This window comes from Vipera berus, assembly GCF_964194415.1.
Source record: "Vipera berus genome assembly, chromosome: 1".
NCBI classification, from domain to species: domain Eukaryota; kingdom Metazoa; phylum Chordata; class Lepidosauria; order Squamata; family Viperidae; genus Vipera; species Vipera berus.
In genome coordinates, this window is record NC_138202.1 from 112637874 (window position 1) to 112659940 (window position 22067).

A 22067-nucleotide genomic window follows, 5' to 3' on the forward strand; every position below is an offset into this window, starting at 1 on the left:
CAGGCATTTCGTTACTTGACTTGCTAACATCATTAAGGCTAGTGAGTGTGGGGTTTGGGTTAATGAAACACATGCAAGCAAACAACTCGGAGAGCACCAAGGACTCTGAACTACATATATTTTCTTCTGTTGGAATGAAGACCTCTTTTAGAGTCGATAGTATCTCAGTGCTGAATTCTATGCTCTCTTTTATGGGATAGCAGAGTACCCATAGTCTGCCTTCTCATGGAATAGAAAGCAATATAAATACTCACATAATCATAAAACCCTGATCTACAAAATTATTGATTACAGTAGATTCTCTAATAGTCCCTTAGGGTTCAATTTCATATTAAAAACTACTCATTGTCTGGAAGAAGCTCATATGTATAATCCAGTGGAATAGTCAAAACCATCAAATTGCCTAGTTCAGAAAAGCAAAATCTAAAAAAAAAAGAAAAGAAAGGTGTTTGTTTTATGCATGAAAACACATGGAAAAGGTGTTGAATGAGCTTTAGGCAGTGATGAGTTTCACATCACCCCCTGATTTTGGTATGGGGGATACAGTCACTTATCTCTGGCTGTATCCTTAAATAGGAAGTTGGAAAACTTTAGGTACTGGGAAGATGCAAGAGATTCACTTTAAGTGTAATTCTAGAAGAAACTTCTTTTTCTCCACAACTTTTATATTTTACCAAATATTATAGTAGGATTAGTCTTAAAAGATAGGGGTTTTTAAAGTAATAGTAATACTCTTGTTACTAGGTATATTCCATCTAAAACAAAACAAAACATGAAACTCCTCTATATCTATTAGTTAGATTGAGGGTGGTGCCATTCCACTATAATTTTAGTACTCAGTTATAAAATAGTCACCACCACCCCCAAACTCCCAAATTACATACATGTGATAATAACAAAACAGCCCTATCCATAGGTGGTGTATGTATCAATGTATATATGTAAGTATGTGCATGTGCGCACATATGACATGTATTTGCAATTTAATGAAAGTATTAGTTCTGGAGCAAATTGGGCAAGTAGTATTTAGACTATTATTAGAATCATTATATCACTGTCGTTGGTCCTGGGATTGCCAGGCCTTTTCTGATTATCAGATGCAACAAATGACGTCCAATTTTATTGACCAGTTTGGCTTCAACGATGAGAAGTTTGCTGATCAAGATGACATCGGCAAGTAAGTACAGTCCTATTTTAAAAATTCTTTTGTTTTCCATGTCTTGTATCACATTTTAGTACCCCTAAAAGCAGTAAAATGCTGTTTATTTAGTTTTGTTCCATAAATATTTATACTTTGTGTATACTCCAAAAGAAATCTCATTATAATTTGTAAAATTAATTTATAAAGCAATTTTTTTTGTGATTCTTACAAAAAACAATAAGAACTTTAGGTTCATTTTATGGGTTTCTTTCTGTTAAGTTTCATGATAAGTTCTAGAAATTGAGATATATCATGACTTAGCTTGAAAATCTTCTTTGGGACTGTTAGCATAATGGATGTATTATTCTATGTGACCCATATCTTTGGAACCAGTTCTGACAGAACCACTTTCACGTGAGATGGGCAGTTATATACATGTGATAAATAAATAAAAATAAATTAGTGATTGCAAGCTAAAAAAAATTGCTTTTCCTTATGTAATAAATTCAGTTGAATTGAAATAAACTTTTCAACAACCACCAACTATTATATAGTATTATGACTTTCTAAACTTTGCTGGGTATGTTTTTCTATCTCTTATTTAGCTTATTTGTTGTGAAAAAATTATACAGGCAAGTTCTCAGTCTTTCAATATTTCAATAATGAAAATGGTAAATTGACTGCTAAAAGTTCCCGGCAATTAAATATTTAAAAACACAGTTCAAGCTGCATATAAGCAATTGCTCATACACACAGCTAACCTATAACTAACAAGATGTTTATGAAAATTCAGTTCTTTTCACAAATTAAGTTAAATCAAAAAAACAGCTAGGCATTGATTTCCAAATGCATATGATGGCAGCTGTTGTGTGAGATGGGCAAGAAACAACTTTATGTATTTTTTTTTTACTTATGCATTTGAAATGCAGTAATTTAGGTTAGGTAGTATTCTGTGCCCTGTTTTAATCCGGATTTATGAAATCTGTCAATATTACTGCACACATTCCAAGAATATATATCAAAATCTGTATCCCAGATCCAGAGATATTATATCAAAATTTTGGCAATATTACTGCACACATTCCAAGAATATATATCAAAATCTGTATCCCAGATCCAGAGATATTGCATCAGAATTTTGGCATATTAAAATTCTCATTTTGAAAACATTTCTGTCAATCTGAGCATGACCATTCTTCGAATGGTAGACCTAAAATTGTTTTTCTGCTGACTTCCAGAAGTAGTTTGGTAGCAACATAGATTATTTCATTTCCCTTCCCATAGAATTATCCAAGAGTGTCCATATTATCACATTATTGAAGTGAATACTACTGCTAGAAGTGATGCCTGTCATTGAGACAAGTGAGTTTAATCCTTGTCCTACTTGAGCTTGTTTAAAGAGCTTTTAGCTTAATATGTTAGCAATCAAGCCGCCCGTTCATCTTTGAAGATGTAATATAGAGTAGCTTCACATATTATAGTTACTAACAGGCACATAGCTGAATCCATTGCAAGCTCCATTAACTGTGTTGATCATATGTGCAAGCTGTGATGCCTTGCATCTTTAGTGATGCATAGTTTTTAAACCTGATTGCTTCATATTACACCCCCCCGAGGTAAAAATGTTTTTTTTAATAACGTGAAAAGGCCTTGAGATATTCTTCTTGATAAAGGAAGAAGCAGTGTTAGGTATGAGGTTTATCATGGTCTGAGAAAAAGGTTCAAGATTCATTTTCTCAAGTAGTTTATATGGGCTGTGTCAAAAGGCTTAACATTTTGTACTAGGATAGAGTATTTCAAGAGTTTTTTTAAGATATGTAAAGTTATTAAATGAAGTACTTCAGGATATCCTATAAAATGATACTTCTTTATTGTTGTACTGCCTAAATTTGTACTTTGTTCACAGTGTTTCTTTTGATCGTGTATCAGACATCAATTTTACCCTCAATACAAATGAAAGTGTAAGTATTTTTCAGTTTTCTGCTCAATACAAATGAAAATGAGTACACATCTCTGAATGAGAACTAGCCTGCTCCACAGCCTGCTGGTGTACTGTAAAAGAGCATAATTTTAACAATAGAAACTGTACTGCTGCAAGCTTTACAGAAGGAATAATTAGAGGAAACATTTTCTTATGTATAGCAATAGCACATAGATTGATATAGTGCTTTATAGCCCTCTTTAAGTGGTTTAACAGAGTCAGCATATTGCCCCCAACAATCTGGGTCCTCATTTTACTGACCTTGGAAGGCTGAAAGGAACTTCTCTTTCCTTACATTTTATTTCCTTTTTCCTGAAATCAATCCATATCTTTCCAAAATATGGGTGGGAACAAGATCCCCAGCCTGGAGTAAAGAACATTTTTTATATCAATAAGAAGACTTAATACCTTCACAGTTTTCAGGCTGACCTGTTTTCTCAAAAGGGGATAGACCTTTGCTCCCTTACATGCAAATAGCCTAACAAAGAGCAGGAGAACCTGGAATTCTTACATTCTTATTTTCATGTCATTTCCCCCCCCCCCCTTCTCTTTCTCTTATTAAGTTTTACTAATCTGAGAAGGAGGGACACGACACATTTTGGTCATAGTTTTATATAAAGCAGGCTTCCATGGGATGAAGGAATGAATTCTGCTGGGTGGATATTGGTATCCTGGTGATCACATAGGAATAGATTCAACTCAATGTGTGTGCATAATTCTATTTCCCTTGGTTAAGTATTCTGCTTCCCTTTAGTAAATAAGGCAGGTGCCCTTCACTCATGCATACATGTTGAACTGTCACTGATTCCAGTGATCCTTGCTGCCGCATTATTTTAAAGTGGTTCAAAAGGTTTCCTGTACCCAGCTGTACTTTAGCATTATCTTTGACACACACACACTAGTTTCAAGATTAGGTTTCCACAGTATTCAGAGCATCTCGGAAGCAAAATTCAATTTTAAGAATGATCACTGTTACGGAATTTATTTTTAAGCTTAGAACTGAGGAAAAGGAAGCCCTGGTTTTCCTGATCTCTTGCTGTATTTTTTAGGTACAGGTAGTCCTTGACTTACAACCTTTCATTTAGTGACCATTCGAAGTTACAGCGGCACTGAAAAATGTGACCTCTGACCATTTTTCACACTTATGACTTGTGTGACATCCCCATGATTATGTGACTTATATTCGAATGCTTGACAGCTGACTCAGACCTATGACGGTTGCAGTGTTCCGGGGTCATGTGATCACCTTTTGTGACCGTCTGACAAGCAAACTCAGTCGGGAAACCAGGTTCACTTAACAACTGTGTCACTAATTTAATAACTGCAGTGATTCGGTTAACAAATGTGGCAAGAAAAGTCATAAAATGGGGCAAAACTCACTTAACAAATTTCTCACTTAGCAACGTAAGTTTTGGGCTCAATTGTAGTCATAGGTTGAGAATGTATAAGTATTGAATTAAGCACAAGATAGTGTAGAATCACTTCGGTCAAAATTAATTGTACTTGGTGATTCACTGTGAGTATGTTATGCCTGAAAGGGGAGGAAAGTGTGCAGAACACAGAGTAAAACTGACTGAAATTTTCCATTGAATTATTTTGAGTGTTCCCACATGATTTTTCACTGCTCCATCAAAGGGAGCAGTGAGAAATCAAATCAAGTTCCTCACACCTACATTTCTTGTTCTAGGACCACAAAATAAAGTGGAGTGATAGTCCATGCTTAGGATGTCTATTTCATCCAACATTGCACAACAGATTGTGCATGATAAATGAAAAAGTATTTATTAATAGTGCTCTTTTTCATATGTTCCCAAATATGTTCAGGGCAACATTGCTTTGTTTGAAGCATGCTGCAAGGAGAGAATACAGCAGTTTGATGATGGTGGCTCTGATGAAGAAGATATCTGGGAAGAGAAGCATATTGCTTTTACTCCAGAATCTCAGAGAAGATCCAGGTAATCTTAATACCGTAGCAGGAAATTCTATTTTGTTGTTGGTGTAGCTAGTCATGACCCATTACTGAATCTACTCTGGCAGAAATGTAGGTGACAAAGCAAATTTTGACCTTCAGCACTGCATCCTTGTTATATCGCCCAGTGAACCTTTTCTGAGTGGTTAGGAGGCCTTCTGAAATACAACAGCAGAAAACAGAACCCTTTGTAGCTTATTGTGGCATGGGACTTACAGTCATGGCCGAAATTGTTGGCACCCCAGAAATTTTTCCAGAAAATCAAGTATTTCTCACAGAAAAGTATTCCAGAAACACATGTTTTGCTATACACAGGTTTATTCCCTTTGTGTGTATTGGAACACAACAAAAAAAGGGAGGGGAAAAAAGCAAATTGGACATAATGTCAAACAAAACTCCAAAAATGGGCTGGACAAAATTATTGGCACCCTTAACTTAATATTTGGTTGCACACCCTTTGGAAAAAATAACTGAAATCAGTTGCTTCCTATAACCATCAATAAGCTTCTTACACCTCTCACCCGGAATTTTGGACCACTCTTCCTTTGCAAACTGCTCCAGGTCTCTCTTATTGGAAGGGCGCCTTTTCCCAACAGCAATTTTAAGATCTCTCCATAGGTGTTCAGTGGGATTCAGATCTGGACTCATTGCTGGCCACTTCAGAACTCTCCAGCGCTTTCTTGCCATCCATTTCTGAGTGCTTTTTGATGTATGTTTGGGGTCATTGTCCTGCTGGAAGACCCAAGATCTCGGACGCAAACCCAGCTTTCTGACACTGGGCTCTACAGTGCGACCCAAAATCCTTTGGTAATCCTCAGATTTCATGATGCCCTGCACACATTCAAGGCACCCAGTGCCAGAGGCAGCAAAACACCCCCAAAACATCATTGAACCTCCACCATATTTCACTGTAGGTACTGTGTTCTTTTCTTTGTAGGCCTCATTTCGTTTTCGGTAAACAGTAGAATGATGTGCTTTACCAAAAAGTTCTATCTTGGTCTCATCTGTCCACAAGACGTTTTCCCAGAAGGATTTTGGCTTACTCAAGTACATTTTGGCAAACTGTAATCTTGCTTTTTTATGTCTGTGTGTCAGCAGTGGGGTCCTCCTGGGTCTCCTGCCATAGCGTTTCATTTCATTTAAATGTCAACGGATAGTTTGCGCTGACACTGATTCTCCCTGAGCCTGCAGGACAGCTTGCATTCCTTTGGAACTTGTTTGGGGCTGCTTATCCACCATCCGGACTATCCTGCGTTGCAACCTTTCATCAATTTTTCTCTTCCATCCACGACCAGGGAGATTAGCTACAGTGCCATGGGTTGCAAACTTCTTGTTAATGTTGTGCACTGTGGACAAAGGCAAATCTAGATCTCTGGAGATGGACTTGTAACCTTGAGATTGTTGATATTTGTCCACAATTTTGGTTCTCAAGTCCTCAGACAGTTCTCTTCTCCTCTTTCTGTTGTCCATGCTTAGCGTGGCATACACAGACACACAATGCAAAGACTAAGTGAACTTCTCTCCTTTTTATCTGCTTTCAGGTGTGATTTTTATATTGCCCACACCTGTTACTTGCACCAGGTGAGTTTAAAGGAGCATCACATGGTTGAAAAAATCTTGTTTAGCCACAATTTTGAAAGGGTGCCAATAATTTTGTCCAGCCTATTTTTGGAGTTTTGTTTGACATTATGTCCAATTTGCTTTTTTTCCTCCCTTTTTTGTTGTGTTCCAATACACACAAAAGGAATAAACCTGTGTATAGCAAAACATGTGTTCCTGCAATACTTTTCTGTGAGAAATACTTGATTTTCTGGAAAATTTCTGGGGTGCCAACAATTTCGGCCATGACTGTACATACTTTAAATTCATTAATTTAATTCCATCTGTCAAGATATTTAGGATGGTGTCTGATCAGGTTTTTTTGGTGATCACTTTTAAAATTAATACAAAGAAGACTTCAGTCAGCCGCCTACTTTGTTGAGCTTTCCCACTCACAGCTTATCCTATCTAGTAAAAAAAAGGATGTTCAGTAGTAGAGTCAAGGAAGCTATAAATTCCTTCTCAGTTACATGAGGTACGCTGGCTCCAAGGTGGTCTTCAGGTGCAATTTCAAGGTGCTGGTTGTCACATTAAAGCCCTGCATGGCATGAGTCAGAAGACCTGTGGACTACCTATCCAAATTGTTTTTGCCTCTTCCATTAGTTCTGACAGCAAGCATGCATGCCCCCCCCCCCCCATCAGTGAAGCAGCGTCACCCGGTAGGTCAGAAAGTGTAACCTCTCTGTTGGGACATTGGCCTTATGAAACAGTACCAGCACTGCCTCATGAGCCTTTCAGAAGGCTGTGGAGACCTGGCTCTTGGACTGTGGCATGATATGGTTTGTTGGATAGGTCGCTAATGTAATTTTAAAGGCTCGACCCAGTTTTTTTTAATCAGTTCATATAGTTTAGTTATATTTTATTTACATACTCTACCCAGAATTTCTTGACTAAATGCCTGGCTGAAATGGTTAAATAACTACATTTTTCATTCCAGGACTTAGTGGTTTTTTCAAGAGTCCACATTCCTCTGTATGATTCCTTTGAAACTTGCCTGATATTAATGTCTAGCTTCACTGTGCTGTTTAAATACACTGTAATTGTTTTCAGAGTCAGCTGTTAAGGTTTATCAGTGTGACTCTTGAAACAGCGACACCTGTAGGCTCATGCTGAAGCCTGAAAAAGGCTGAGTATTTTTAATGCGTAGCAGAGAATCTCTCTGCTTGTGGGAGCGCAAAGCACTGTGTAAAACATTTTCTGAAAACTTACTATTGAATGGTGGTTAAAATCAGTGGACGTTCAACCATAATGTTTAATGAACGAGGGGGAGGAGTCAGTCAAACCTCCTCGCCTATTCTTAATCCTCCAAAGTTTTTAATTAATCTTTAAAAATGGTTACATAACAAGTGAGGAAAATCTTAGGGGAGGAAATTCATGTTTTGTGTCTCTTTCTTTAAAATAAAAGTTCAGGCAGCACAGACAGCGAAGAGAGTACAGATTCTGAAGAAGAGGACGGAACGAAGCAAGACCTGTTTGAATCAAGCACCAATACAGAAGACAAGATGGAAGTAGATTTGAATGAAAGTAAGTAGCTTTTACCGCACAGTTTCTCATGCATTTTTCAGATACAAGTGTAGGAATTGGACGGTCCTTACTGGCATTTTTTCATTTGTTAAAAAAAAGTGGAAGCCTTTGGCCTTCTTAACATTTTAAAATTATTTTTACTTTTAAAAATATGTAATAGTGTTATAATTAACGTAGCGTCTGCACTTGGTTCATCTGATTGGTAGTACACCTCAGGTCAACGCCATAAAAATAAAAGGAAATTATTTTACATTGTTTCTGTCTGTGGTTGTTGCTGCCTCATTTGGACCAAGATGGACCAAGCTCTCAACATTTAACACATCGCAATGCAAGGACAATATATGGATGTACAGAGGGATTAGGAACATGGGCACCACTCCTTCCTCTCTTGGTATTTTTGGCTTGTAGTAGGTGGTTGTGTGTAGTGAAAGACAACCTGTAGACAGTTTCTATTACAATTGAACATGCATAAAATGTAAAGGGATATATGGAGGTGTGCATATTCTAAAATTACAGTTAATTTTTGAGGAGTTGCTTAAATATGTTAATGGTAGACTAGGGTAAATGGTTCTAATTCTTCTCAATATTCATAAAAGTAATACAGTTGGCAAATTCTTCCTCTGACTTTTTAAAAACTTAAACAAGCTGCCTTGCTATAGACTTAGTATTAGGAACTGATATATTTTTAATGTTAAACAATTTTCAGCACCTAACTGGTCAGCTAACTTTGATGTTCCTATGGAAACCACACATGGCACTAATCTGGATTCTGTTGGGTCTGATGTGTGGAGCACAGAGGAACCAATGCCGGCAAAAGAAACTGGTTGGGCTTCCTTTTCAGATTTCACCGTAAGGTAGGAAAGTTTTGTCTTTCTGCAAAACCTACAAATGAAATTAAAGAAAAACAAGGAAAAAAATGTATGTTTTGTTTTCACATATTTTATATTTGAAATGATTAGCTCGTTAGTTTGCTTTAGCACCTTGTAAAATGCATCTGTAGTAATAGATTCACACGTTTAGTTGAAAAATATCTGTGATGGTGCAATTTGAGGAAAAAATGGTTGGCGTCATTTGAGCTGCAAGTCAGCATTTTGTGACTTATATGGAAACCACATTGCAGAAATTCATCAGAATGCAGAATTGTAGTATCAATTTTTCCTACAAAAAAACTATTTTACTGAGAAAAATCTCAGTCTCTAAAAATAAAAACCTCACTGACCCATTTACTTTGTTACAAATTCATTTTTGTATAGAAAATCTTGGTTAGTAGGGTAAAAGAAGTAGCACTCACATTTTCTTCCCTGGCACTTCAAGAAGTGCTTCTAATCTTCATTTTCTTTCTATCCTCTTCTCCCAACCATTATCCTCCTTTTTTCTGCATCTCATTCTGTTGAACATTATATTTTTGTTTCCTGGATTAAAAAAGTAATAGCTGAATAGCCATCTGTTTTTCTTTCATGTCCTAATCAAAGGTGAGGGTTCAAAGAAAAGATAGTTCAGCTTTCAGGATTTATGCAAACTTCTATAAGGTCCAAATGCTAATTGATATTTAGATTACCTTTATTTGCTGCCCAGTTACCCATAAGCACAAGTGTGCTCTAGAATCCATTTCCAAATAGTTAGCATTATCATACAGAAGTGACCAACTGAAGTCTATCCTGCGTACCCCTTGCAGAAAATAATTGGAAATGTGATCCATCAATTTATTTCACTTTGTTTTTAAAGTTCAAAAGATTCTTTGAGAAGTAATTCACCTGTGGAGATGGAAACCAACACTGAACCCGTGGATCCTCTGAATGCAAATGTAGTTGCCCTCGTGACCCAGCCAGAAAGTAAGAACTCTGAATTATTCTCATTAATAAAGGTGTGGTTAGCATATTCCACTGATAAGAGAATGCCGTTTTACAGGACGTTGGAATCGGTGCTTCTCTGGAGTTGTGTCTGCTATACTCCTAAGCCTGCCCTCTTTTATGAAACCGTGGCTCCATCGGCACAGCCTGGGCAGAGATGATTTCTGAGCCCAGTTTGGTAGAAAGTGAAAAGGAAATATTAGAGAATTTACAATGATTTAGCAGGGTCTGTAGTTTCCGCGACTGTTTCGTTTCTCTGACGTGGTTTCTGAAGACTCATCGTTAATTGTTGTTGGGTTTTTGTTGATGCTTTAAATGGAATTTATTATTATTATTTTTTTTATTAAATATTTATGCTTCCCTTCTCCCCATGCTTAACTTGTCATCCAGAGTTGCCACCGCGACAGTAAGCTCTCAGTAACAGTTCACCAATTAGTTACATATATAAAATTTTATTTCGTTTATTGCCGACACTTCTATACAGCTCAGCACGGGAATAGAAGAGTAATACAGATACTGAAATATAAAAAGTAATTGTCCACTTTCACGGTTTCAAATTCCTTTTTCAGATGTAGGAAGTATTGCAATGGAAGCTGGTTCTGATGGAGAAGACGATACGGAAAATGCAGATAAAGTGACTGAAACAGTCATGAATGGCAGCATGAAGGAGACTCTTAGCCTTACTGTGGACGCTAAAACTGAAACTGCTGTCTTCAAAAGGTGAGGCATTAAACTTTGCTGCCCTGCAAGTTTAAGGAATCTTCATTAATCATATTAAAAGGCAGCCTAGTGTTGCATTCTCAAACCATTTAAAACATAACCATTTGACACAAGCTTTCTGTGAAACTGGGATTTAAATATGGTTTTATTGTGAGTGCTAAAGTTCAATCAGATGAGGTATTTTCATTGAGTATTGTTGGTCAGGTTTTTAATTTTAACTTCATAGTTGCTATTTTTTCTGATGTACTAGCCTCTGAAGTCTTTTCTGTGCTTTCAAGATAATTTTCTAACCTAGTTACGAATTATTGAAAATAATTGATGCCATGGGGATGATGCAATAGCCATAGCAACAAGACCCTTTTTTTCTCAGCTTGTACTTTATATAGAACAGAACAGAATAGAATAGAATAATAACTTCATTGTCACTTTGAATGTACACTAATCAACATATAATAAAATGAAATTTCATTGCATACAGCTTTGAGATAGTTTTATAAATTTAGTAAGTTTCATGTGCTCTTCAGTTCACCTTTTTAGTCAAAAGTTCTGACCTGAATATTAGCATGCTCTTTTTTTTGTCCATGTCTTCTTATTATTTATATGCCATCTAATTTCTAATTCTGGGTGGTTCACAAGTGAAAATGTTCAAAACAAGGAAAAAATGAAGACTAGAAGATGGCAAAAATGACAAAAATAGTCTGGAATGAAAAAGAAGTGAATACACACAATCCAAAGAAACCACCCTTGTAGGTTTCCCTGTATACTAAGGAAACAGTGTTACCCGAAAGGCTGAGAAAATATATAACCTCCACCCACTTTTATTTATTTCTTTATGAAATTTATTTGCCACTCATCCTGTTTCAAAGTGATCTGGGCAATTGGCCTTCACTATGCCTGTAGTTATGCTTAGTCCCTAACTGATTGTTGTTATTGTAGCATGAAAGGAATAGGGAGTGTGTTGCAGGTAATCTTCATGTCATCCTCCAATAGGTGTTGATAGGTGAAAGTGCCAGATGCCTCCTCTTCCTGCTGCAGAGGCATAGTAGTTGAGACCAAGACGGCAACGATAGTAGAAAGCCTATAGCAAAAGGCTTCACCTTTAAGGTTTTACTTCAGCCCATCCCTGAAATGACCGTGTTCCTGTGCTTTTGTATCACGGATGTGGATTGTTCTCTAACACTCTACTTTCTACCACTATCTGTGCTGTGGATGGCATCACTACGTTGCACATGACGTGGTGGCCATGCGTCAGTCTTGCGTCTATATGGGTAAGAGTGAGGGTTGTTGACTGCTAGGGAAGGCTAGTTGTAGAGGATGGAATCTCCTTCCTAGAATCTGCTGTTTACAGAAATAATTTTTTATGTACACGTTAAATCCTTCATTGGAGGAAGATTGGAGGATTTCACGTGAATGTTGGAAACTTAACTTTGGTGCCAGGTTTTTAATGTTTAGGTTTTAATTGATATATGTCGTACGTTTTAATTGTTAGCTACCCAGAGTTTGATGTAAAATGGATGGCTAGATAAATATAAATATAAAAATAAATATAAATAATATAAATATAAATATAAAAATAAATATATATCTAGCTTCCTTCCTTCCTTCCTTTCTTTTTTCTTTCTCTCTCCTTCTTTCCTTCCCCGCCCATCTCCCCTACAAGGTGACTGGGTGGCTTACAAATTATGAAACAAATGAAAAATAGTTAAAAAATTAAAATACTAAAACAAACCAACATTAAAATATTATTAAAAACTTCACTAGAACCACACCTACAAGAGCCAAGATATGGATGGGAGGCAGTTGAGATCTTACTCCATCAGCCGCCTTCAGCAGTGAGTTTCCCCCTCTCCGAGCCCCAGGTCAAGCGGCAGAGCCAGATTTTGATACCCTTCCAGAAGACCAAAAGGGAGGGGGTAGTTCTCACTTCTGGTAGTGGATTGTTCCACAGAGATGGGATCCATAGCAGGCCTCTTCCACAGGCACGACTGGGGCAGGCTTGTCCGATTGGGGAGAGACCGCTCCTCAGATACCCTGGACCCATGCCATGTAGGGCTTTAAAGGTAATGACCCACACCTCCAATTGAATCAGAAGCAAGCTGTCAGCTGGCGTAGCTCATGCGGATTTGAAGTAATGTAGCAAAAACGTCTTTAAATTATTTAACAATGATAATGAATTATAGTATAGTACATAGTATAGCTGAAATACAGAAAATCTGGGGCAGGGTAATCAGAAATGCACATTTAAATAGAATTAAATTCAAATAAGTTTGGTACTCAAACCGTATTCCTGGGCTTGGTATTATTTAATTATAAGTAAATAACCGCTTGACAAGATTTGTTTTTACATTCTTGGGGCCTTTTGTTGTTGTTTGTTTTTGCTGTGAGGTCTGGTTAAAAAACAAAGTACGTCTTACAGGTGAATTTTACAGGGACAGTATGTTAAAACAGAAAATAACCAGGCTAATAACTAGTATGTATATATTTGATATGAGAATGCAACAGAGGGTGGGATAGTACTTTTTATGCAGGTTAAACAGCCACGTTGTGAAGCTGAGTCAGCTTAGATGAGGTGCAATGAAACTTAAATACTACAGCTTTCGTAACTGAGCTCCCCTTTGGTTTTTTAATTAGGGTGTTTGCAACTTCATTAAACTGTGAGCTCTCAATGATTACTTGGAAGTCCCGCAGAGACTGGCATTTTGGCTGCTATGTATTTTTTCAGATTGCCAGCATACTGGAGGATCAGATATTAGGCAGAGGACCTGATTCTTTCTGTTTGTTCTAGTCTGAATTTGAGGAGCCTGGCTCTATAACTTTGTGCTCATGGTTGTGTTGCAGTCTCACAGGATCTTTAGTTTCGGCCTCCATTTCTATATCTGGATTTGATCCCCTCTGTTTTGAATATCAGAATTTACATACAGAAGTGGCTAATGCCAAATATTATTAAGGATGTTCCAATTTTTACAAAGAGAATCTGTCGCAAAATTATCAAGAAACTGAATTTTCTTTTTGTACTGGTACAGAAGTAAAAGGATTTTATTTTCAGAGTGAGTGGGTGGGTGCAGAAGGTGTCCATTCCAGCTCTTAGATCAAGCCAGAGGTTTGAAATTTTAAGTTCATTTTCACCTGTTTTGCAGGGAGCATATTTTTTCCCTCCAACCACCACAAACAGATTGCAGCCATAAATTACAGTAAATGTTTGACATGTTACGAAAATTATTTCAAATTCTAAATGTATCAGCAGGAAAGATTTCAAAACTGTAGGTAATCTTTTATAATGACTAAATTATTCTTAGACCTCTGCCCTTATTTATTTATTTATGGGACATATGCCCTCCTATCTCATACGACGACTTTAGGAGGCTCACAACAATTCATATTTCCAGCATTAGATACTTGCTTTCGCTGATGAAGAAAGATTGGTTTTTCTTTGAACTTTTCCTCTTCTCATGAAAACAGGGTAGCTAATATAAAAGTAATCAACCCGGTGGCTTTCTTTCTTTTCTCCTTCCTTAGAACAAAGCTTTTGGTAGAAACACTTTTTGTTTTTAAAGCATCCTAGGTTAAACCTTGCCATTGCTATATAAGACTAGAAAAATTATTTCTTTGAAATAATTCATCCTCCGAGTAGACTATTATACTTAATAGACTGGTTGGGATAAGGCATTTTCCTCAGTTGTTCCTTTTCCGTTCAGTTCCTGTTTGATTTATAATTTGACTCTGCTAGTTTCATCACGCTCCAGATCTGGATGGGTGATTTTTCTTCTACATAGGAAAAAAAACGAAAACAAAAAAACCCCGCTTGCTTGCATTCGCTCTGCTACTAGACGAAGTGGAAAGGGAATTCTTCTGCATTGACTAGTTCGTGCACTATGAAATACCACTGCTAAATCCTCCCATCTTTTCTTTCATTTGTATTAATTTAGGATGTCCTTTTGTTTCTGCATAAAGTAATCCAAATGCTGAATGTTTTGTGTACTTGTTTTGTGAATATGAACAATAATTGCTTAAGCAAACTATTCATGTAGATTTTTCAACCCATGGATTGTTGTTGGCTTACTTCCTTCTTGTTTTCCTGGGGTGCTTTTTATTGAATAGTGCAGATGTATATGAATTGCACCCTTTGGATACTGGAAAAGACACATATTTAAGCATCTGGTTTTCAAATGTTTCATTTTTCTTCATTCAGGAAAGCTCAAAACAGTTTATACTCTTTCATGAAAATTGAGGCTGGTTTCTGGTAGCAGATTGGTTGTAAACTATTGTTGGATAATTCCCCTTCAGTCTGCAGTTAGGACCTGTGATTACTGAATATTAAGATTGTGAAATCAATCCACAGGTGTCCAAAAAGAAGCTAGGTTTTAAAAAATGTGCCCCAACTGTTCTTAACAGTAGAAATTGCTAGTTTGTTTAAAGAATTTGGATAACAATACAACTAGTATTTTGGTTGCATCCTAGATAGACTTGATCCAAGCATTCTTTTTTGTGGGAAAACCTTGATAGTCTTTTTTATACTACTTTTCTGTTTTTTCCACCCTTCCCCTTCACTGTGGCTTCAGAGTGTTGAAATCCTATCGGTATGTACTGTAAAGGATCATTCATGTGTTTTTGTTTTTTGTTTTTCCATTTTGGGCACCATTTACATTCTTTATTCCTCTTTTTTTACTACACCGTCCTGCATTTTTTTTCTTGTCCAATTCCTTTTTAATAAACATAAACTGATGGGAGTGATGAATGTCAACAGAAACAACAATCTTGTGCTTGTTTTCCATGTTTCAATCATATTTCTAAAATCTGTTTGCATGTGACCTCTGGATCCCTTCCCCCAAGTCTTTCATTGTTGCATGGTAATACAAACATTCAAAGCACAAACAAAAGCTGTAATTTTATTTATTTATTAGTGAGGAAGGAAAACTGTCTACCTCGCAAGATGCTTCTTGTAAATATGTGGGGGAAGAGAATGCAGATACTGGAGAAGAAAGTCCTGCAGCTCCGCAACCCACTTGCAGCAGCCTGGAGCAGAGGTACCTGTTGTTACCAAGTCATTTTTATATTGTGATGTGTGTATGTATATGCAATGTTTATAATCTGCCTTGTAACCTGCTCCTAGAATGCCTTACCTATAGGCTCTACATAGGTTTCGCTTTCACCCTTATACACTTTTGGAAAAAAAAGAAAATATGGGTTCATGTAGTCATGAGGTGGACCCAGCTCTATAGATCTTCCTTTCAAAGAAAGATATTTTATGGAAAACCATACAGATAAATGAAAGTATGAATATGTATGGCAACCTGCTCTCAACTATATTGGAGACTCCTGGAATTATTGGATATTCTGCATCCTATAAGACGGGTCCCCAACCCCCAGGCTGGTACAAGTTTGCAGCCTGTTAGAAAATCAGGCCATGCAAGCAACAGGTAAACAGGCAAAGCTTAATCTGCTCATGCGCAGGATCTAGGGTTGTGTGCAAAACCAAAACACACACACACACACACACACACACGTCCATGGAAGACAGTTTTTCTTCTGAAACTGGTCCCTGATGCCAGAATGGTTAGGGACTGCTGCTATAGGATTCTAGCGCACTGAGCAGAGTTTGAGAAGTTGCTATGTTTTACCATCTTGTTATCTGTGTGCTTGTCCACATATGGTAGAAAGCTGCAAAGAGACCTCTGGGCATATTGGAGAATATTATCTCCTTACAGGACTAGAACTCTGAACTTGCCTTCATAGATTTTCTGTCCAAAGTGCTAACAATTTGCAACAGCCTCTTGAGTCTGAGATGTAATAAAAGAGGTTGCTCTAGCAGTTGTAAGTTTGCTACTGATACACTCGTTTTTTTTCTAATTTTTAACAGAGAAATTATATGTATTGCTACATTGTTTTTATTTATATCTGATGTTAAGTATGTATCTTGGAGATGGGCGAAAGCAGCTTAGGTAATGTCTTCTGGGAAGCATAGGAAATGCACAGATAAGGCAAAACTCCATTCTTATGTTAAAAGTTAAGAGCATAGCTTACAATCATAAGCAATAAGTATGTTCATTTTGTTTATTCTAGCAATTAGAAATGCAACATGTGTTAAATATTGGTTGTACTTTAGGAACATTAAAAATACTTGACTGTTATAGCTTTCTCATCCCCATAATTAATTGTAGTTTCTGTTTAATAAAGAATATAGTGAATTTCGTTGAAATTTTTTTTGTAAATTGCTAGTGCTTTAGAAAAGCACTTCTTCAGTATATAAAAGCTTGCAGAGGGTTGTAAATGTTAACCTTCTCTGTACAGATATTATAATATATTTAATATTCTACTATCCTTTTATAATTTGGTGAATTTATAGTTAGAATTAGTAACCAGCTTTGTGATCTGAACTGAGAATGAAAAATATCTAAGCTCCTTAATGTTGCTGAGTTAGGGGTATATATACCTGGGGGGAAAAGTGCTCCAAACAAGTTGGTTGCATTCCAGATCAAAATTCAAACCAGTGTGATTAATATTCTGACAAAAGAAAAACTTGAATCTAGAAAACAGTCTCTTGATCTCATCTCATTCCAAGAGTGGTTGAATGGGGGATCCAGTCTAATTGTTAATCGGCCATCCAACTTGCAGAAATGGGCTCAATTTTTTAAAAAATATTAAAACTGAAAAAAACAAACATGAAACAACTCCTATGTGATACAGATAAACTTCAGAAAAATATAAACATCTAATTAACATCTCCAAGAATATATCTATTTGCTCCTTATTAAAATAAAAATATAAATAATTTTACTGCATCTCCAACAATATAAATGCAGTGAGGTCATTGCTAAAATATTTTATTTATTTATCATTGCATGAGTTATACAGCAGTACCTGACAGAATTATATGTAGCCAAAAGCTCATCATTTTGAGGAAACAAATTTTCCCAATTTGTTCTTGTTTTCCAACTTTTTATTTTTAAAGAGGATTGGCAGCATCCAATTTCTGAACTCATATGTCTTGGCAAAAATGGATCAGGTAAAAATGCTGATATTCTATGGGAATGATAAGCAATCTATAGGGCCAAATTTGAAGCCTAAGCTTCATGTAATGATCTCCAATGTGTCTTAGGTCATTTCCCGGGAAGTCAGGGAACATTCACAAGGCAAAGCTTCATTGTAATGTGAATTCTTTAATTTACTTTGCAAATATATCAGTGCCATAAGCCTATTCCATATTTTAAAAAATCCAAAACTATTTAATTAACTGTGTTTTTCAGTGTTTAGAATCATTGTGCGCTCTTCTAACAATTTGATGCTTCTTTGATCTCCTTAGGGCTGATCAACAAACCATTCTAGCAGAGGCATCTGTTAATGGCCCTGTATGATATGTGATATTGACTGATAACTGAAGAATATGAACTGATTTCAAGGATATGAATTCTGAGGATTTCATCTAGAACCTATTGGAGCCAGTCACTGCTGCATTTAATTTCACAAGTGATCAGGACCAGCAACATTTATATTCTAGATTTTGAGACATTGTACAGAAATTCATAAGTGTAAAAATTGCACATTGAAGAATACCAAGAAATTTTTGCGTATGTTTATATTGTATTGTTCTAAATGATGGGTGATTGTGAAATAAGAACTTGCCACCCAAGTAACATTAGTAATGATACTATAGTTAAAAATGGCTGTAAGAATAGTTTTATATAAAAAAGTGAATACACAAATCTAATGTATTTGAGGCATACTATTTGACAATTAGTGACCAAAGTATGTAGCAATTTTCATAATTTTTCACCCAAAACATTTTTAAGTCTATCTTTCTTTCATTTTGGCAAAGAATTGTTCAAATGCAATGCCCTTTAAATGTTTGGTTGCTTTAGATTTAAAACAATGATTTAAAAAGAATTTTGGTGTTTGACATACTACAGCAGGCTTTCAACTGGTAATTGTTTTCTGTATTGTTTAAACCAGATCAAAATGTAAGTCTATCGGTAGAGATTTTAAGTATTTATTACTACAACTTAGTTACAGATTGATGTTACTGTAAAGCCATATGTTCTGTTAAGTCTTGTTTGCTTGAAACAATACCTTACAGGTGAAACACTAGAATATTTTGAAGTGCACATGGCTTGTGTATTTTTACAAGACTCACCTTTTTTTTAACCCATTCACCAAGATGTATTTTAATTTAGCACATTACAAAATTATCCATTTTGAAACAATCTTCATATTTAAAACACTGTAATCCTTTTGACAAATCAAATAAATATAACAAATGCCCATGCTGCTCTTGTAATTAAAGTTCGTGTTTTAAAGATGTAATGTCTTTAAATATCCAAATTGGGCACTTGAGCATGTTAATTGTTATATTTTCACTGTTTTGATCTGTGTGAAGATTTCATTTGTAAGTTTTAAACCAGTTTTTTTTTCATAACTGGGTTGTGTATATATATATAGTGATTATGGAAACTAATTGTAATTTATAATTTTCTATGTCATAAAATTCCAGCCGCCTTTTCAAACAGAAGCAATATAATGTATATTGCCACATTCTTTGGTGGAAGGGTTAAAGAACACCTCTTGCACTTTAAGGTGCAAAATCCACTTTTCTTCCTTTCAAAAGAAGTTATTCATGTATTTTTACATCATATGTTTTCCTGACCAGTATTTAAAAGCCAAAAGGATACTCTAAAGAATGGCCAATGATTTATTTTAGAAAGTGTCCCAAGCTATGTGCCTAATATTACATTGCATACAGAAATAAAGACAAATGTATACTGGTACTTTTATTTTCTCATTACTTCTGCGTGTGTACATGGCCATCATTTTGATATTAGAATATGCATAATTGTGTGACCCACACAAAGAGGGTAAAAAAATAATGAAATAAATTGGAGGAGTCAAAAAGAGAAAATCAACTAAAAGTGATTTATATCAACAGCATTTACTGTATGTCGCTTCTTTCTACCTTTAAACACTGTCAATCTCACCATGACAATGTATTTATCCATACATGGTGTTTGCTCTTCAAATTTGGTAAATATAATTTTCAGGTAGGCTCACCCTAAGGCACAGGTCTGCAACCCGCGGCTCCGGAGCCGCATGTGGCTCTTTAAACCATCTCCTGCGGCTCCCAGTCCTCTGCCATGTGCAGTCCAAAAAAAAAAAGCGTGACTAAAAATGTTCAACCAATCAATTCAAATATGCAGGGTAGGTGCATATCTCACCATGGCTCCACACTTCAGTCAAACCCTGTTCTGCGCATGCGCACATGTACGCGCATGTGCACACATTTTTTGCGGCTCCCAGTTTTTCCTTTTGTGAGGGAACCGGTTCCGAGTGGCTCTTTCACTGTTTCAGGTTGCTGACCCCTGCCCTAAGGACTGTACAAAATCCACATGGGCTTTTTAGCATAATATGAACATGATTAACCATATTACAAGATGCTTTTCCAACTCAGTCTCGCCCGTAGCCTACAAAGTCCTGATGCCTCCAGTTCCAAATAGAAATTAGGTCCCATTATTATTAGTTGTTTAGAATCATTCAAGGTCTGCTGTCTTAAATTCACACACTATATTGCACAAGTACAAACTAATATAATTTGCCTACTAAATGTAGCATACCTTTATCCTACATTTAATTTTGTAAGCAGCCCAAAGAGTCACTTTGAAGCAAGCAGTGGCAAACAAATTTAAGAACAGATTAACAGAGTTGGAAGGGACTTTGAAGGTCTTCTAGTCCAATGCCCTGCGTAAGCAGGAGACCCTATACCATTCTGGACAAATGGCTGTCCATTCTCTTCTTTAAAACCCCCAGTGATGGAGCACCCACAACTTCTGAAGGCAAGCTGTTCCATTGGTTAATTTTTCTAATTCAGGAAATTTCTCCTTAGTTCTAGGTTGCTTCTCTCCTTGTTTAGTTTCCCTCCATTCCTTCTTCTGCCTTCTGGTGCTTTGGAGAATAGGTTGACTCCCTCTTCTTTGTGGCAAACCCTCAAATATTGGAACACTGGTATGAATTTTAAATAATAAAATATATTGTTAATAAATAGCAAATTCTCAGAAATCCAGAGATCTGTGTAGTGTGCAACTCTAATTGATAGTCTCATAACCAAGCCCAATAATTGTCACTGCCCATTTTGAGAAATGCTGTGTGGAAACTAGATAGCCTTAAGAGGACCCTAGTACCAAATAAATTTTAGGATATTTTAGACAACTAGAAAAGTTATGTTCAATTAGTCTTGAATCACAAAAAGGATGTTGCTGCTAAAATTTGTCATATGCTTGAAAAACCAAAAGGTGAAATGGGTCCAAGTCAGTTGTTTCAGTGGTATTAGGAGGAATATTGAAAATCAGCCACCTTAAGGACTAAAAAAACACATTGTTCTCTAGCTAGAAAGTAATTTCTCCCTCATTGAGAAAGACATTATAAAGGGTAACAGTGATCTGTCGACTCAAGACAAAAGGAACTGTGTTGGACATATGTGAAGGGTGGTGAATTTGGCAATGTAAAGTAGCATCCAGAGCCAGTACCAAAAGACCTTTGTAACGGATCTGTTAAGCTGTTACAAAATCAGAAGAAGCACAATATTTAAGGAACACATGGCTATAAGCCAGGGGAAGGTGGGGGGGGGGGGAACGGCAGAAATCAATGTGTTTTCTTCCGGCCCTAGAACAGAGTCAATGTGAATATGAAATCAGAATACAAAAATAGGCATATTTTATGTCCTACCCAGTCTGATGGTGAAAGCCACCAGTAAGGTGACAGGAGACTGGGTTAGGGCAGTAGTAAATGCATCCTTGAGGCAAAAGATGGTGCCATTGGTTGAAAAGAGACAATGATGTAGAGGAGTAAAGGATGTTCCAATGCTGGTTCTGGTCAGGGTTGTTGTTTTTTTCTCATTTAGAACTGGCTTGTAATTATTCAACAAACGGACCTTTTAGTCACAGCCAGATAGAAATCGGATGGAAATGACAAAAAAAATAAAGCTAAAAAGAAAGGAATTCAATGTTTCAGTCATTCCTGCTCACAGGAATGAACTATAAGACAAACTAAAGTCCTGCTGTTATCTTGAAATCGTTGCGGACTGGGAAATTAATGGAAATGCTGTATGAACAGATTAGCATTTAAGGTCTCACTATCTTGGATTATTTTTTTTCATCTGGTAACTCTTATTCATAGAGTTGCCCAGCTATCCTGAGATTTTGTTTTTGTTTTTATTTGAAAGCAGTCCACCGTATGCTGCAGGAAGAAGTCATACTGACCAAACAAAATGCAACCACACCCAAAAAACCCTGAGCACCCTGA

The 22067-nt window shown here is 36.5% G+C and overlaps 1 protein-coding gene across 9 annotated transcripts in view; it reads left to right on the forward strand.

The window, feature by feature from the left end:
* PPP6R3 (protein phosphatase 6 regulatory subunit 3) overlaps window positions 1–19540 on the forward strand; it is a 73204-nt gene extending 53664 nt beyond the window's left edge. For 7 of the 9 annotated variants that reach the window (XM_081313947.1, XM_081313948.1, XM_081313951.1 and 4 more), the window contains 9 exons: window positions 1080–1177; window positions 3048–3102; window positions 4947–5077; window positions 8096–8214; window positions 8921–9068; window positions 9940–10046; window positions 10634–10784; window positions 15686–15808; window positions 18085–19540. In XM_081313947.1, coding sequence (XP_081170073.1) covers window positions 1080–1177; window positions 3048–3102; window positions 4947–5077; window positions 8096–8214; window positions 8921–9068; window positions 9940–10046; window positions 10634–10784; window positions 15686–15808; window positions 18085–18136 — 984 coding nt within the window. In that variant the 3' untranslated portion in view covers window positions 18137–19540. The remainder of the gene's footprint in view (window positions 1–1079; window positions 1178–3047; window positions 3103–4946; window positions 5078–8095; window positions 8215–8920; window positions 9069–9939; window positions 10047–10633; window positions 10785–15685; window positions 15809–18084) is intronic. The other 2 variants (XM_081313953.1, XM_081313954.1) reach the window with 2 other exon arrangements.
* The last annotated feature ends 2527 nt before the right edge of the window (window positions 19541–22067 follow it).